Source organism: Pelophylax lessonae, assembly GCF_965119305.1.
Source record: "Pelophylax lessonae genome assembly, chromosome: 1".
In the NCBI taxonomy this organism is placed as follows: Eukaryota; Metazoa; Chordata; class Amphibia; order Anura; family Ranidae; genus Pelophylax; species Pelophylax lessonae.
The window spans coordinates 455,278,319-455,294,522 of record NC_138768.1 but is presented as its reverse complement, the minus strand read 5'-3'; the positions used below and the strand labels follow the sequence as shown (position 1 = coordinate 455,294,522).

At 44.1% G+C, this 16,204-nt stretch overlaps 1 protein-coding gene across 4 annotated transcripts in view; it reads left to right on the top strand.

Annotated features, from left to right (window-relative positions):
* The window catches only part of EPS15L1 (epidermal growth factor receptor pathway substrate 15 like 1), a 354,413-nt gene that overhangs the window by 88,038 nt on the left and 250,171 nt on the right, over positions 1-16,204 (top strand). For all 4 annotated transcript variants that reach the window (XM_082248118.1, XM_082248120.1, XM_082248119.1 and 1 more), the window contains exon 8: positions 14,472-14,531. In XM_082248118.1, coding sequence (XP_082104244.1) covers positions 14,472-14,531 — 60 coding nt within the window. The remainder of the gene's footprint in view (positions 1-14,471; positions 14,532-16,204) is intronic.

Here is a 16,204-nt window from a genome sequence, read left to right as displayed (position 1 = left end):
ATCCCAACAGACCTAGGGAATGTGATCTGTAGATTTCACAGGTACAGGCATAAGGAGATGGTTACACGTAAAGCCTGGGACACTGGGCCTATTGATTTTGACGGAGCCTCGATCAAGATATTACCAGACATCTCCAGAGCTACTCTCCAATGCAGGGCTTTGCTGCGCCCACTGCTGGACCTGGCTAGACAACTTGGTATCATATAGGTGGGGTTTCCCCCTTTCAGCCACCTTCTGCAAGGGTCACTCTTATTTTACCCTCAGAGCCCCGGGAAACTTAGAGGCGCTGTTCACGTTTATGGAGACTGACTCGATTGAAGTTCCCAACTGGCTGCAGGTGCTCCACGTCGGGTAAGCCGTCAACATACGGCACCGTCATGGAGGAATATTCCTCCGAGAATGCAGAGGACCCGCCGATGCTCCAGGTATTGCCTGAGGAAGAAGCACGCATGCTTCGAAAGCGCGCACCTCCCACTCCACCTTCTACCTGGAAGTGAAGTTAGCAGCACTTCACTAAGGGACACCGCGTACACGGAAGTGCTGGGAACCACCAGTACAGCCGGAACCAGCGAAGACTCCCCGCTTCTCGTCCTCCCACTGGAGTGGATGAACCCTTTACATGCCGGTTTATCATGCCCATCTTGTGAGTTTGCATTTGTCTGTTATTAAACGCATCTTTTATACTGCACTTAGATGGCGCTGCTCTTTTCTCTCTTGTAGTTTTCCATAGAGTTCCTTCTAGCTCTCCTCAGAGCCTGCAGCCTTCTACAGCCAGTATTTCTCCATTGTCCAGCAATCAGCCCATGCTTGAACTTTATGGACATTTCAACCAGAACTTACTCCTTCATATGCCCTCCTCTTCTCAGCCTATAGTGCACTTATGTTTTTGTTGTTTGTTGCTCCAGGGCACCTACACCAGACGGATCTCATGAGCCTTAGTTGTGGATTTTACGTCAGTAACAGACGATGGTCTCCTGTGCACTATAGTTGACATCACCTGAACTAACCTAAATGACTGCTACCCTCCAGCATAGTGATCATATGTCCCATATCATCTTAATGACACTACACCCCTCACTGGTGGTAAGATTATGTGGGGGCGGACCCGCTGTGGGCTCCCACCAGGGAGGATGTTGTATTGCATGTGGTGTTTTACTCCTCATAGGGAAGAACGATACATCCTCCCGTAACTTAAGGATCATGTGAGGGAATGTAGTACGGGTAACATCCTGCAATAAGGACAACTACAAGCTGCAATTCGGGTAACTGTTCGTGCCTTTGGAGGCCTCGTTGAAAACGTTACTTTCTCTAGCGCTCATCGACAGACGTAGTCCTCGGTGATACACCACCTTCGGGTTATGTTACCTCCGCAGGAGCAGGACTAGACAGGAAATTAAAAAGCTCTGGCCACACCCTAGGGGCAGTCCCAGAGGGTATATCCTCTCTCTCTCTGCCTCAGCAAATCAGTTATTTTCTGTCTAGTTAGGAGTAAGGACCTAGATACCTTGCTGGGATCTTAGGTCCTGGCAAGAATTTTTTTTCTAAAAGGATTTTTAGACAGCTTTTTTTCTCCAGTGTTCCTGTGAGATCTTCAAGCAAGAAAGCTGAACTGGGCGACGGGCTGGATGTTGAGATCCGGTGGTCACCCCAGTTCAGCCTACGAGCGCGTGCAGGCCATAGCTCCGCGCTGGGTCGGCCGCGACAAAGTCCCATTAAAAGGACTGAACCCGCGAGTTAAACGTCTCGCTGAAACGCCAAAGACCATGAGTCACGGCGTCCGTATCGGTCGACAGCCCTCCCGCCCCGGTGGAGAGGGGTACTGTCAGGAGTTGGTGCCCGCCTGGTTCCGGTATGGTGAGTAGTATGTTCCCCCTTTTTCCCTGACGGGTTTTGTGGTGAACGCGGGCCCCTCTCTGTATGGTAAGAAAGAGTTCTTTCTATCCTATAACATGTCACAAATCCTCCTACTTTGAGTGTGATTTTATGTGTGCAAAAAGCCAGGAGGCTTGGTTTGGGAGCTAACAATCTATTGTATACATGTTTTAAAGATGTAATCTGTGGCATTCTGGGAATCTTATGGGTTAAGTATAAGCTACCTACCAGCAGAAGCCACGGACATGTAGACTGCCTTCCAAATCAGATCTCCAGCTATTAGCAGGCCTCCCGAACGGCCATGCGGTCCGCCAGGGCCGGTACCGCCAACCACGCCATATCCCCATGCAGAGAGAGTGTTGTGTGCCCTGCAGCACACCGCTAGTCTGCACAGGCCGCCGCCATTTTTTTTGCTGGATCGCACGAGCCGCCATTTTGGCGTAGCCTCGTGTCTCCAGCATGGGGGCGGCCATGTTTGAGGTGATCCTACACCTCGTGGAGCTTGGGGGAGGCGCCGGAAGGCGTGCAGAGGGGCGGAGCCGCCTCCCTTCTTCCTGGGCAGCCAGCCAAAAGACTTCCTGTTTGTCAAGACAGCGCTGTAAGCTGTTGCAGTTTAACTCTGAGCATCAAGTGGTGAGCCTGGGGGTCTATCTCTCTCTCGATCGATAGGGATCCCTAGCAGGTAACACTAAGGGGCTTTTTGTGGCGCTGGGGGTCAGAAAAAAAAAAAAAAAAAAAAAAAGTTTTTTCTTTTGAATTATATTATCCAGGAAGTAACTGGAGTTATCATGGACCCTGCCACACATATTCCCCCACCTGTTTCCCTCGAGGGGGCCTCTGGACCCGCCGGTGCACAGAGTATAGAGTCATTTACAGCAATTTTGGAGTCTATGGTGGCTCGGGTGGAGGCGGCCTGTCAGGGACGGGGGTCAAGGAAGCGACCCCCGCCTACCCCTATACCATCTGACACCTCTGACTCAGATTCAGAGATGGTCACGGCAGTTGCAGGTTCCTCTGCAAGGGCTATTATCCCAGGTAAAGCCCCCTCAGACAGTGAGGAGGACGCTTCTTCTCCTGCTATAATTCAGGAAGAAGCATTGGTGGACGCACTAGTTGTGGCAGTGCAAGAAACCTTAAAACTTGAGGCTTTACCGGCAGAGGCAACTGAAACAGAGAGGCCTTTCGGTACTAATAAGCCCATCAAGATGGCGAAGGCTTTTCCGGTACCTAAATGTTTTGGTAATCAGATTAAAGGAGACTGGGAGCATTCTAAACGTGCCTTTACTATTTCCAAGCGTATTGCTAGACGCTATCCGTTTGAGGAATCCATCATTAAGAAATGGACGGTACCACCAGTCGTGGATCCGCCTATTTCCAGGCTGAATAAAGCCACGGTTATTCCAGTGGAGGACACTTCGTCCTTTAAGGATCCGGTGGATCGAAAGATAGAAGCAGAGTCCCGCACTATCTTTTCTCTGATAGGGTCAGCATTTAGACCAGTAATTGTTATTGGTCTAGTTTCCCAGACACTTACGGAATGGGCGAAAATGGTACGCCAAGATCTTAGGGGAAAAGATATTCCCCAGGAGACATCTGATTTGATGGAACAGATCATACAAGGGCTACGGTTTATCTGTGACGCAGCCTTGGACACAACTCCCTTATTAGGGCATGCATCTAAGTTAGCAGTGATCCTCAGACGTGTGCTGTGGTTAAAATGCTGGTCAGCTGACCTAGGTTCCAAAAAGACCTTGACCAATCTCCCTTTTCAGGGGAATCGTCTATTTGGGGCCAACCTAGATGAAATCATTAAGGATGCCACTGGGGGCAAGAGCACTTTCTTGCCACAGGCTGCAAAAGCTAAGGGACCTCGCAACAAGCGAGGACCTTTCTTTACCGCCCAGAAAGGGCGCCCGGCTGGTACTAGCGGGAAAGGCAAGACTCCTCCAGGAGGATTCAAGAAGGGCTGGTCGGACAAGCAGAGGACCAACCCAGCCAAACCCGAAGCAAAGGAGTACACAGCCTGAAGGTGCGCCCCCACCCGGTTTCAGGGTGGGGGGACGTTTTCACCGGTATTCAGGACATCAGATCGAGCATCAACCACTACTACCCGTGCGATTCTTCCCTTCCAACATTTAAGTACCACAGGAAGCGGTAGTTACCGTTCCCAGAATAGATCTTTTCCTTCATCCTTTCCTAAGATTAGTCCCGATACCTCACAGGAATCGGATCTGGTTGACCAGGTAGGCCAAGTAGCCTCTAGTCGGGTGACTTCGGTCCCTGAGGTTCAACCAGAAAAGATCACCCTTCCTGATAACTATCAGGTATCTGATAAATGTGTGGAAACAGAAAACGACCAGACTTCCTCGGATGGTCGGGGCCAGATAGCTCTAGGGACGCCTGGTTCAGATCCAATCAGCGCCAGTGGTCCTAGAAATTCTAGGCTGGCCTCCTCAAGCCGGCCTGGCCGACTTGGACATGCTAGTCGCAGACGTTCCGTGGGAACTTCGTCTCAGGGAGTGTCTGTGGTCTCAAGGACCAAGTTACCTTCGTGCTTTACAGTCGCTGGTTTTAATGGCCTGGCCATTGAGACCCAAGTACTGAAGGACAGAGGTTTGTCTACTTCAGTCATTCCTACCCTTATTAAAGCAAGGAAAGCGACTTCCAGCAAAGTCTATTATCACACATGGAAGACTTATATTGCGTGGTGCGAATCTTTAGGATTTCCTCCACGTATCTATTCGGTGTCTCGAATATTGGCCTTTTTGCAACAAGGGGTTGAGCAGAAGCTAGCCTTGAGCACCATCAAGGGTCAAGTTTCAGCATTAGCAATCTTCTTTCAGAAGCCGTTAGCTACCAAATCCTTGGTGCGGAATTTCATCCAGGGGGTGCGGCACCTGGCTCCTCCAGTCCGCGCGCCCTTACCGCCCTGGGATCTTAATTTGGTTTTGTCGGTTCTACAGAAACCTCCTTTTGAAAACATCAGGGAGATTCCCTTGCTTACTTTATCCCAGAAGGTGGCCTTCTTGGTGGCTATTACTTCTGCTCGCAGGGTGTCAGAACTGGCTGCATTATCATGCCAGTCCCCATACCTAGTGATTCATAGGGATAAGGTAGTACTTCATCCTAAGCCATCTTTTCTTCCTAAGGTGGTTTCAGATTTTCATCTGAATGAAGATATTGTACTACCTTCCTTGTGTCCTCAGCCCAAGCATCATCGGGAACATGCGTTGCATTCCTTAGATGTGGTTCGGGCAATCAGGGTATACCTGAAAGCTACGGAATCATTCCGTAAGACGGATTCACTTTTTGTGATCACGGATGGCCCCAGAAAGGGTTTGCCTGCATCTGCCGCAACCATTGCCAAATGGATTAGACAAACGGTGGTACAGGCTTATTCTATTAAGGGTCAGAGTCCTCCGTTCCCTGTTAGGGCGCACTCCACTCGAGCGCTCAGTACTTCCTGGGCCTTTCGCCATCAGGCGTCAGTGGTCCAGGTATGTAAGGCGGCCACCTGGTCGTCGGTACATACCTTTACAAAATTCTATAAAATTGATGTGACGGCATCGGCGGATGCCTCATTTGGCCGCAAGGTTTTGCAGGCCGCAATTTGAGGAGACCGGTGGTCTACCTCGAGGGTTTTTTTCTGTTTGAAAATTTTTTTGTTGAGTCTCATCATTAAGGATGAGCATTGTAAACTTCTAGTTGGCACCGGTTGGGCCTTCTAGATTGGGATTTGATTTCCATTTTCCCACCCCTCAGTTGTGATACTGCTCTGGGACGTCCCGAAGGTGGTGTATCACCGAGGACTACGTCTGTCGATGAGCGCTAGAGAAAAATGGATTTTTGTAAAATCTTACCGTAAAATCCTTTTCTCTTAGCTCATCGACAGACGTAGTCCCCGCCCCTCTGTTTTGGAGTTGGGTTGGGTTAAATTCTCTAAGCACTGCTTTTTCACATAACTGATTTGCTGAGGCAGAGAGAGAGAGGATATACCCTCTGGGACTGCCCCTAGGGTGTGGCCAGAGCTTTTTAATTTCCTGTCTAGTCCTGCTCCTGCGGAGGTAACATAACCCGAAGGTGGTGTATCACCGAGGACTACGTCTGTCGATGAGCTAAGAGAAAAGGATTTTACGGTAAGATTTTACAAAAATCCATTTTCTTGCTCAGCCTGATGTACCATGTCATCAGAAATTCAGGTTTGAAGGACTAAGTGCCTTAATGTTTTGTTGGCCGCATAGGCCCCAATAATTTTTTCTTATCTCTCTCTCTCCAGCAGCCCCAAGGATGATGTGCCTTAATATTTCAGCTTAATTGCTATATTGATCCACAATAGTTTTACCACATAGGTTCAGAAATTGAGTTCCAAATTGATTTCCTTGCTCTATGATTTTAGTTCCAGATGATGACGACACCCTGCATATTTTATTTATGGTTGCGTTGCCTGTTTAGAATCACATTTAAGTTACAGTGCTCTTTTGAATGTTAGTGCCAGAGCACTGTGATGCATGAGGGACTGGGTTATTTTCTAACCATATACTTTCCTAGTTGTGTGGATAAAACGGCTGATGCACTGTGGCACACCAACCGTGGAGTGGTGGTGCATCGCCTGTATAGTCGAATTTAGCCCTTACGTGGTGCACCTTACATGTTTATCTATGCCGAGGGCCCATGTTTGCCTTGCATGCTGCCATGCAACTCAGTCCCTCATTATTTATCTCAGTTCTTACGTGTGTGGATATATATATATATATATATATATATTTGTTTGAAATGGTATACTTATTGCTTTCTGTTTAGATAATACCTATCTTACATGCTGGGTTGGGTGGGAGAGAACGGACTCCCTCAACCCGGACCTACTCCACCCGCTCCCCCACTTAAGCCTGCACACAACGAGTTGGCTTTCAGCCGTGCGCTAGTGCAGATTATCTGCCAAATTAGAACTATAAGATGAAGTTATATTCACCCTTTAGATTTCATTCTATCTTTTCTACCTTTCTGTGTACCTTCTCCCTCTCTTCCTCCCCGGGTCCCCCTCCTTTCTCTCTGGGTGTTTTTATTTATTTTTTTTAAATTTTATTTTATCTTCGCCTCCTCTCCCGCCTTTTATTGACAAATGGATAGGGTAAAAGCGGTCTCGCTTAACCAAGGGCCTCAACGTCCCAGAAAAAGACGTGTATTGTTAACTGACTTGAAACGACACAGAGCGGACATAGCATACATTCAGGAAACTCACTTCAGGGATTACGGACTCCCTGTCCTAAAAAATAGATTCTACCCCTTAACCCCTTAACCTATCACTCAACAAATACAATGGCAAAATCTAAGGGAGTGTCTATATTGATATCAGCCAAACTCCCATGGACGCACCAACATACACTTAAGTACCCAGAAGGGCGATATCGCTTCGTAAAAGGCCTAGTGGGAGACATTGAGGTGACTCTTGCAACGATATATGCACCAAATGAGAAGCAGGATTCTTTTATGAGCCGAACTCTGAAAAAACATACGTCCTTTTCAGAAGGGCATTTAATTTGGCGGGGGGGGGTCTTTATTGTGCTCTTGGCCCCTTCTGTTGATACATCCTCGAGCTGTTCCTCTATTCCCCCTGGTTCCCATAGATGGATCTTGCAGGAGCTTCATGAAGCCCAACTGGTAGATGTATGGCAATTACAACACGCCGGCGAAAGGGATTATACATTCTACTCTGCTCCACATAATCCTATTGTAGAATTGACTTATTTCTTATCCCTCATCGCCAATTATATGCTATCAAATCAACTGACATTGACCCGATTACGTTTTCGGACCATGCCACCATTTCCCTAACGTACGCTTTAGAGGTTCTATCCAATAGTACCCTATTCTGGAGACTCAATGATAGTCTCCTCCAGACTCCAGACATATTGGAGGAAGTAGCTAAAGAACTGTCCATATACTTCCAAATTATTGCGACACAGGACTGTGATCCAGGCATTCTCCTGGAAGCCCACAAAGCGGTAATTAGGGGAGTACTTATCAAGCATGGCTCTCGTCTTATAAAGCGCACTTGGAGAAACTCACATCATTTTTAATGAGATCCATAAACTAGAAACACTTCACAAACAACTCCAGTAGCCGTTGGTGGAAAAGGAACTAATGACGCTCCGTAAACAAGTTACGGACCTCCTGTACTTTAAAGCCAAAGCAGACTTACAGAGATGTTGCAAATCCTATGTCTCAGGTAACAAGTGTGGGAAACTGTTGCCTAATTCAGTGAGGGAACAAAGATTGGCAGGTTGGCAAAAAGTAACCCTCCCTAAACACATCGCACGTTAATTTGGGGGATTTTAAACCTCTTTATACAATCTACCAGACCACAATATACCCCAGTCACAGATAGAGGCGTATATTGCATTCCTCTCAGCTTCCCAAACTTCCAATTGAGATCCAGGAAAAATTAGAGGCCCCTATCTCGATGGAAGAAACTGCAGTTGAATCCTTTAAGTTAGGTAAAGCTCCAGGCCCTGATGGCTTCACTATGCAATATTGTAAAGCCTTCCTACCCACCCTTGGCTCACATATGATCAGGCTTTTCAATGTGTTGGGCTCAGAGACCTCCTTCCGTCAAGATACTTTAAAAGCTCATATATCCGTTATACATAAAGTAGGCAAAGCCCCAGCTGCATGTTGTAGTTACAGGCCTGTCTCTTTTGAATACTGACCTCAAAATATTTACCAAAATACTGGCCATGCGTTTAGCTACCCATGTCCAACATCTGGTTCACTTAGATCAGGTGGGTTCTATTCTGTCTTGAGAAGTCAGGGGTAACATGACTAAAGTGTTGATCTTAATTCATTTTGCGAACACGACTCGTACGCCTAGTGTCTTTCTTAGCACTGACGCAGAGAAGGCCTTTGATCGTGTGAACTGGCGATTCATGTTTTCAGTATTCCGTCATAGAGGTCTTAGGGACAATATGATACATTGGATCTCTTAGATATACTCTAAACCTACTGCCCAGGTAAAGAGCAATGGGATTCTATCAGATCCCTTTCTAATAATTAATGAGACACGGCAGGCATGCCCCTTATCCCCCCTGCTATTTGCACTTTCTCTGGAACCCTTCCTGTGTAAAATTCGCCTTAACCCAAACATCACGGGACTAATTGTAGGAGACACCCAATGTAAAGTATCAGCATATGCAGACGACCTGCTTTTTACCCTTACTAATCCACTAATATCCATCCCAAACTTACTGCGTGAGTTTGAGCTCTATGGCTGATATTCCAATTTAAAAATTAATTTCAATAAATCTGAGGCTATGGGAATTATGATTCCATCTGCACTTTTACAACACTTAAAATCTAGCCTCCCATTCAAATGGACAGACACGGCCCTCAAGTATCTGCAAACACTTATACCTCCTGATCCATCCAAAACATACAAGCTTAACTTCCCTTCTTTGTTGCTTCAGATCCGTACTCTTCTAGAGACTTGGCATCAGGGACTTTATCCTTGGTTCGGGAGGTGCAATCTTATAAAGATGGGCATACTCCCCAAACTCCTTTATTTACAGTTGTGCTCATAAGTTTACATACCCTGGCAGAATTTATGATTTCTTGGCCATTTTTCAGAGAATATGATAATGATAAAACAAAAACTTTCCTTTAACTAATGGTTAGTGTTTGGCTGAAGCCATTTATTATCAATCAACTGTGTTTACTCTTTCTAAATCATAATGACAACAGAAATTACCCAAATGACCATGATCAAAAGTTTACATACCCCAGTTCTTAATACCGTGTATTGCCCCCCTTTAACATCAATGGCAGCTTGAAGTCTTTTGTGGTATTTGTGGATGAGGCTCTTTATCTTCTCAGATGGTAAAGCTGTCAATTCTTCCTGGCAAAAAGCCTCCAATTCCTGTAAATTCCTGGGCTGTCTTGCATGAACTGCATGTTTGAGATCTCCGCAGAGTGGCTCAATGATATTGAGGTCAGGAGACTGAGATGGCCACTCCAGAACCTTCAATTTATTCTGCTGTAGCCAATGACAGGTCGCCTTGGCCTTGCGTTTAGGATCATTGTCATGTTGAAATGTCCAAGTACGTCGCGTGCGCAGCTTCTGGGCTAATGACTTTAAATTTTCCTCCAGTATTTTTTGATAATATACTGTACAGTAAACCCCCCTCCATTGTGGGGGTTACGTTCCGGACCCAGCCGCAAAAAGTGAAAATCCGCGAAATAGAAAAACCCTTTTAAAATGCATTGTAGGCATGTTTTTTTTACTGTCACTGTACGTGTAAAAGCATTTTAAGGTCTTTAAACACACTTTTAAAACAATAGAAACTCATTTAAACACGTAAAAGATACTAAGAGACATAGCAAGAGCTATGAAAAACACAAAAATCTTTAATTTTTAATGATTTATATAGTAAAATAACATTACAAAAAAAAACGCAATATACCAGGACCGCAAAAACGGAACCGCGATGGAGCAGGGGTTTACTGTATTCATCTTGTCATCAATTCTGACCAAATTTCCAGTGCCTTTGTATCTCACACATCCCCAAAACATCAGCAATCCACCTCTGTGTTTCACAGTAGGAATGGTGTACCTATCATCATAGGCCTTGTTGTCTCCTCTCCAAATGTAGCATTTATGGTTGTGGCCAAAAAGCTCAATTTTGGTCTCCTCACTCCAAATGACTTTGTGCCAGAAAGTTTGAGGCTTGCCTCTGTGCAGTTTGGCGTATTGTAAGCAGAATACTTTATGGCATTTGTGTAGTAATTGCTTTCTATTGCCTACTCGACCATGCAGCCCATCTTTCTTCAAGTGCCTAATTATTGTACATCTTGAAACAGCCACACCACATGTTTTCAGAGAGTTCTGTATTTCCCCTGAAGTTATTTGTGGGTTTTCTTTGCATCCCGAACAATTTTCCTGGCAGTTGTGGCTGAAATTTTAGTTGATATACCTGACCGTGGTTTGGTTTTAGCAGAACCCCTCATTTACTACTTCTTGATTAGAGTTTAAACACTGCTGATTGGCATTCTCAATTACTTGGATATCTTTTTATATCCCTTTCCTGTTTTATACAGTTCAACTACCTTTTCCTGCAGATCCTTTGACAATTCTTTTGCTTTCCCCATGACTCAGAATCCAGAAACGTCAGTGCAGCACTGGATGAAAGATGCAAGGGTCTGTCAGGAGTCCAGAAACTCATTGACCTTTTATACACACACACTAATTACAAGCTAACAGATCACAGGTGAGGATTGCCTTTTATTAGCCATTCAAACCCCTTTGTGTCAACTTGTGTGCATGTTATCAGGCCAAAATCACCAGGGTATGTAAACTTTTGATCAGGGTCATTTGGGTAGTTTTGTTATGATTTAAAAAGAGTAAACACAGTTGATTGATAATAAATGGCTTCATCCAAACACTAACCATGAGTGAAAGAAAAGTTTGTGTTCTCATTCATATTCTCAGAAAAATTGCCAAGAAATCATACATTCTGCCAGGGTATGTAAACTTATGAGCACAACTGTATTTCAAGCGTTGCCAATTAAAATACCGTCCAAATTTTTTAAACAAGTACACTCACTGTTCACTAACTTCATATGGGCAAATAAAAGCCCATGCGTTCCACGCTCCCAACTCACACTTAAAGTACATGGGGGCCTGGCTCTTCCAGATATTCTAAAATATTACCAAGCAACACATCTAAACAGATTCATGGACTGAAGAAGACACTATCAACACAAGCTTTGGGCACATATTGAACTAATACAATCTGACGCACTGTTGTGCGGAGCACCATGGTGCTACGGCTCTCTTCCACGCACCCTTAAAATGCACCGCACTATGGGAACCACAATATGCATAGTCTCAACCCTTTTTACACAGTCGTGTTTATCCACAATCGATTCTCCTTTATTCCCGATCCTGGGTAACCCAGCCTTTTCTCCTGGACTACGGGACCAATCGTTCAAGTATTTGCGAGACCGAGCACGCTTCCAAGCCTCTCATTTTTTGGTTGAGGCTCAGTGGCCAACACTTGACTGACTGACAGATACTAAGGGTCCTTTTTTAGGCTCACATTTTGGAAGGCCATTCAAATTCATCACTACTTGCACTCACTACCAAAACCCGGTTTACAATTGGAATCTTACGCTCTTTGAAGAATACTGTTCAGGTGAGGGAACCCTATTGCGACCCCTGTCCATAGCCTACAAGGTATTGATAATTCCCTTGGAGGGTCGCTGCCTGTCCTGTTTGGAGAGATTGGAAGTGGACCTGAATTGTACATTCACACCAAAACAGGAACAAAAATATATATGCACTTTCGCTGAAGACACCCGAATGCATGAAGATTCAAGAGACCAATTATAAAATCCTCACAAGATGGTATCGAGTTCCCTATTTACTCCATAAATTCTACCCCAACACCACAGACTGCTGTTGGACAACGCCAGGGGGAGTGGGGAACACTATTGCACTTTTTCTGGTCATGCTCAAAACTCTCCCTCTTTTGGGAGGAAGTCAGAGAACTTGCTAAAGAGTTCACTGATTATGATATCCCAGACGATCTAGTTTTCTTCTGGCTGCATGTATCAAATATACCAGTACGAAAATATAAAAATCAACACTGTACCATATCCTGAATATTGCAAAAACAATCCACCCCCCCCCCCCCATAGACCATTAGCGACTGTGCGACTGTATACACAAAATTTAAGAAATTAACAAGGTGGAGGACCTCATACTGACAGCTCAACATAATAGGAAAAAGTATGACGAAGTCTGGGGGTTGTAGAATGTGTTTCTCTTCTCTGACAGGGGACAGAACCTGATGTATTCTGCTATGCATAGTAACTGGTACATGCAAGCATATGGAGGGAAACAATGAACCTGACCATTCTATGCACATGCCTATTCCCCTTCCCCTGTCTCCCCCCCCTTTTTTTTTTCCTTCTTGCTCCCCCTTTTCCCCCCTCTTCCCGCCTTTCTTGCATAACCTCTGATCTCCCATCTTTTTATTTCTTTCTAATTCCCTTAACCTTCACACTTTAAATTAAAGGAGGAGGGATGAAACGGGTTGTAACGTTTCATATGCAGCCAACTCTAATCTTGCTTACCATTTCAGTGAAAACCCAAAACCAACCGCGGAGCTATTATTACAATTAGACAATAAAGAAAATCTGTGATGTATGATACAAACTAGCAATATGTAAATGTCTTTGTTTATTTCTGCTGTACTGTTTATTTGCAGTATTGATACGTGCCTGTTCATCCTTCTCTGAATAAATAAATTTGAAAAAAAAAACTAAAGGAACACTTTTTAATCAGAGTGTAGAATCAAGTCAATTAAACTTCTAGGATATTGATCTGGTCCGTTAAGTAGCAGATGGGTTTATTAATCGGTTTCAGCTGCTTTGGTGGTAGTGAAATTAACAGGTGCACTAGATGGGCAACGACGAGACGACCTCCAAAACAGGAATGGTTTTACAGGTGGAGGCCACTGACATTTTTTTTTCCCTACTCTTTTCTGACTTTTTTTTCACTAGTTTTGCATTTGGCTAGGGTCAGTGTCACTACTGGTAGCATGAGGCGATACCTGGACCTATAGAGGTTTCACAGGCAGTCCAACTCCTCCAGGATGGCACATCAAAACGTGCCATTGCCAGAAGGTTTGCTGCGTCTCCCAGCACAGTCTTGAGTATGGAGGAGATTCCAGGAGACAGACAGTTACTCTAGGAGAGCTGGAGAGCGCCGTAGACGGTCATTAACCCATCAGCAGGACCTTTATCTGCTCCTTTGTGCAAGCTGGCCAATTAGGAAAAAAAATGATTGTGACCAATGTAATGGCTTAACTCCCAAGCCCTTAACGCGCCTAAACATATTTACTATTGTCAGTCATTTGTTTTGTTTTTCTGACAAAATGCTGCTGCCAGGAGGAAAGGAGGTTAGAAGAACTGGGCAAATGCCATGGGGACTAAAGCTCGATATGCAGATGTAAAGTTGTCAGTTCGGTAGAATCAGGTTTTAAGAAATAGTTGTTCTTTGTGGTTTGAGGAAGCTACAACTTCTTCCATGGTTTTATTCTTATTAGCTTTGTTAAGCTACACACTAATTGGAGGGGAACAGTATGTCTCCAGTATAAAGGAATGCAGACTTTAGCTGCATTCAGAAGATGTATCAAGAGTGTTTTTTAAATCAATTTTTCAACAGCCTAAAGAGTTACTTTCTTGTCTAACTTTTTATTCATTTTAAAGTCAACTTTAATATTTTCTTGTGAAAATGAGATACTAGGGTGACATCATTACAAAGTGTAAAATGGCCAGAAATTTTGCACTTTCAGAGCTTTAAAACACCTATCCATGCAGAGATACATCCTTTCAGAATGGTATATAGCCTAAGTAAATGTTTCTGATAAATGCACTGTAATTGCATTATTGGCAGTTTCTATAAACTGTGAATAAAAAGCTTTTTTCACAAAACAATTTTTGATGAGTGTTGCTTCATTGAGCTTCTTTTTTTTTAAACAAATAATGGCCATTAATATGTACTTCATTACTGGAAAAGTAATTATGTTGTCTTTTTACCACAGGTTTGGGAACTAAGCGATATAGACAAGGATGGACATTTGGACAGGGATGAGTTTGCAGTGGTAAGTGTAATGCTACTGTTCATACCTAGCAGATCAGCACTTTTTTTTTGTCTAAAGGCAGACATAAAAGGGATTAGCACAGTACTTGTTTTCAATGGATGGTATTGAAATGTGCTGCAATAAAAAAAAAAAAAAAAAAAAAGAAATGGCAGTTTCCTTATAAATATTTTAAAATGAATACTGTAATGCAGTTATGCACCGAATAGCCATAACATTTTGACCACACACCATAACCCATCGAGGCATGGGCTCCACTAGACCTCTGAAGGTATGCTGGGGTATGTGGCACTAAGCTGTCAGTAGCAGATCCTTTAGGTCCTGTAACTTGCAAGGTGGGGCCTCCATGGATCGGATTTGTTTTTCCAGAACATCCCAGAGATGCTCAATTGGATTCGTCTTCATTGCTTCTGTGGCCCTGTTCTGTTATTCACATGCCCACTGTAGGCGCTTTTGGTTGTGGACCCTGAGCAGTTTGCTTCTACACAGCCCTTTACGTAACAAACTACAATGCATTGTGTGTTCTTACACCTTTCTATCGGAACAAGCATTATTTTTTTCAGCAGTTTGAGCTACGGTAGCTTTTCTTTTGGATTAGACTACACAGGCCAGCCTTTGCTCCCCACATGGATCAATGAGCCATTGCCGCCCATGACCCTGTCCGTGTGTTCGCTGGTTTTCCTTCCTTGGACCACTTTTGATAGGTCCTGACTACTGCAGACCGGAAACATCCCTCAAGAGCTGCAGTTTTAGAAGTGCTCTGAACCAGTCGGCTGGCCATAACAGTTTGTCCCTTGTCAAAGTTGCTAAAATCCTTATGCTTGCCCATTTTATTTCTGCTTTCAACAAATTCACTTCAGGAAGAACATTTCGCTTGCTGCTTAATACATCCCACCCACTTTCAGATGCTGTTGTACAGAGATAGTTTTATTCATTTTACCTGTTAGTGGTCATAATGTTAGGCTGATTGGTGTATATATCTGCTGTGAATTTGTAAACGCGGATGTTAATTGGATTATATTTCTTTCTAGAGGAATACGTGACTTACTGCCCTTTCTTTCTGTAAATGCTAGGTTTGTGGCTGTCATGTTTATCCAGTAGCTTTAATACTTTGCAAGTCATAAATGAGGTACTGACAGTACGTCAGTCGTCTTACATTAAGATGAGGATCTGTGTCCTTATTTTAAAGCAGAATTGAAAGTGCTTGTAAAAGATATATATATATATATATATATATATATATATATATATATATATATATATATATATATATATATATATATATATTTTTCCTTTAAAATAAAAAAAAGATGTTTTATATTTACTTTGTGAAATGGTGTTGCACAAGTCATTTTACCTCCTCTACAAGAGTCTCCCGTTGGCACTGTCCGCTCTTTCTTTTTACGAGTGTCCCTCTTAACAAGCTGTGTGCTGAGGGGGATACCCTTGCCAGTGCACACCCAAGCCATGCAGTGTGCGTCTCCCACTCCCTCCTTACAGGATCTGAAGGACAGCAGTAGTAGTCTATGGCCCCCGCTGCTCTCAGCATCTCCTGTGAGACCTGGAAGAGAGAGCAGCAGAAAGGAGCGCTGGAGCATAAGAGTATTCAGGAAAGTGTTTAGGGGTGGGGGAGAAGGGACGTGGGTAAAGGTATTAGAAGTTTTTTAGAGTTTAGA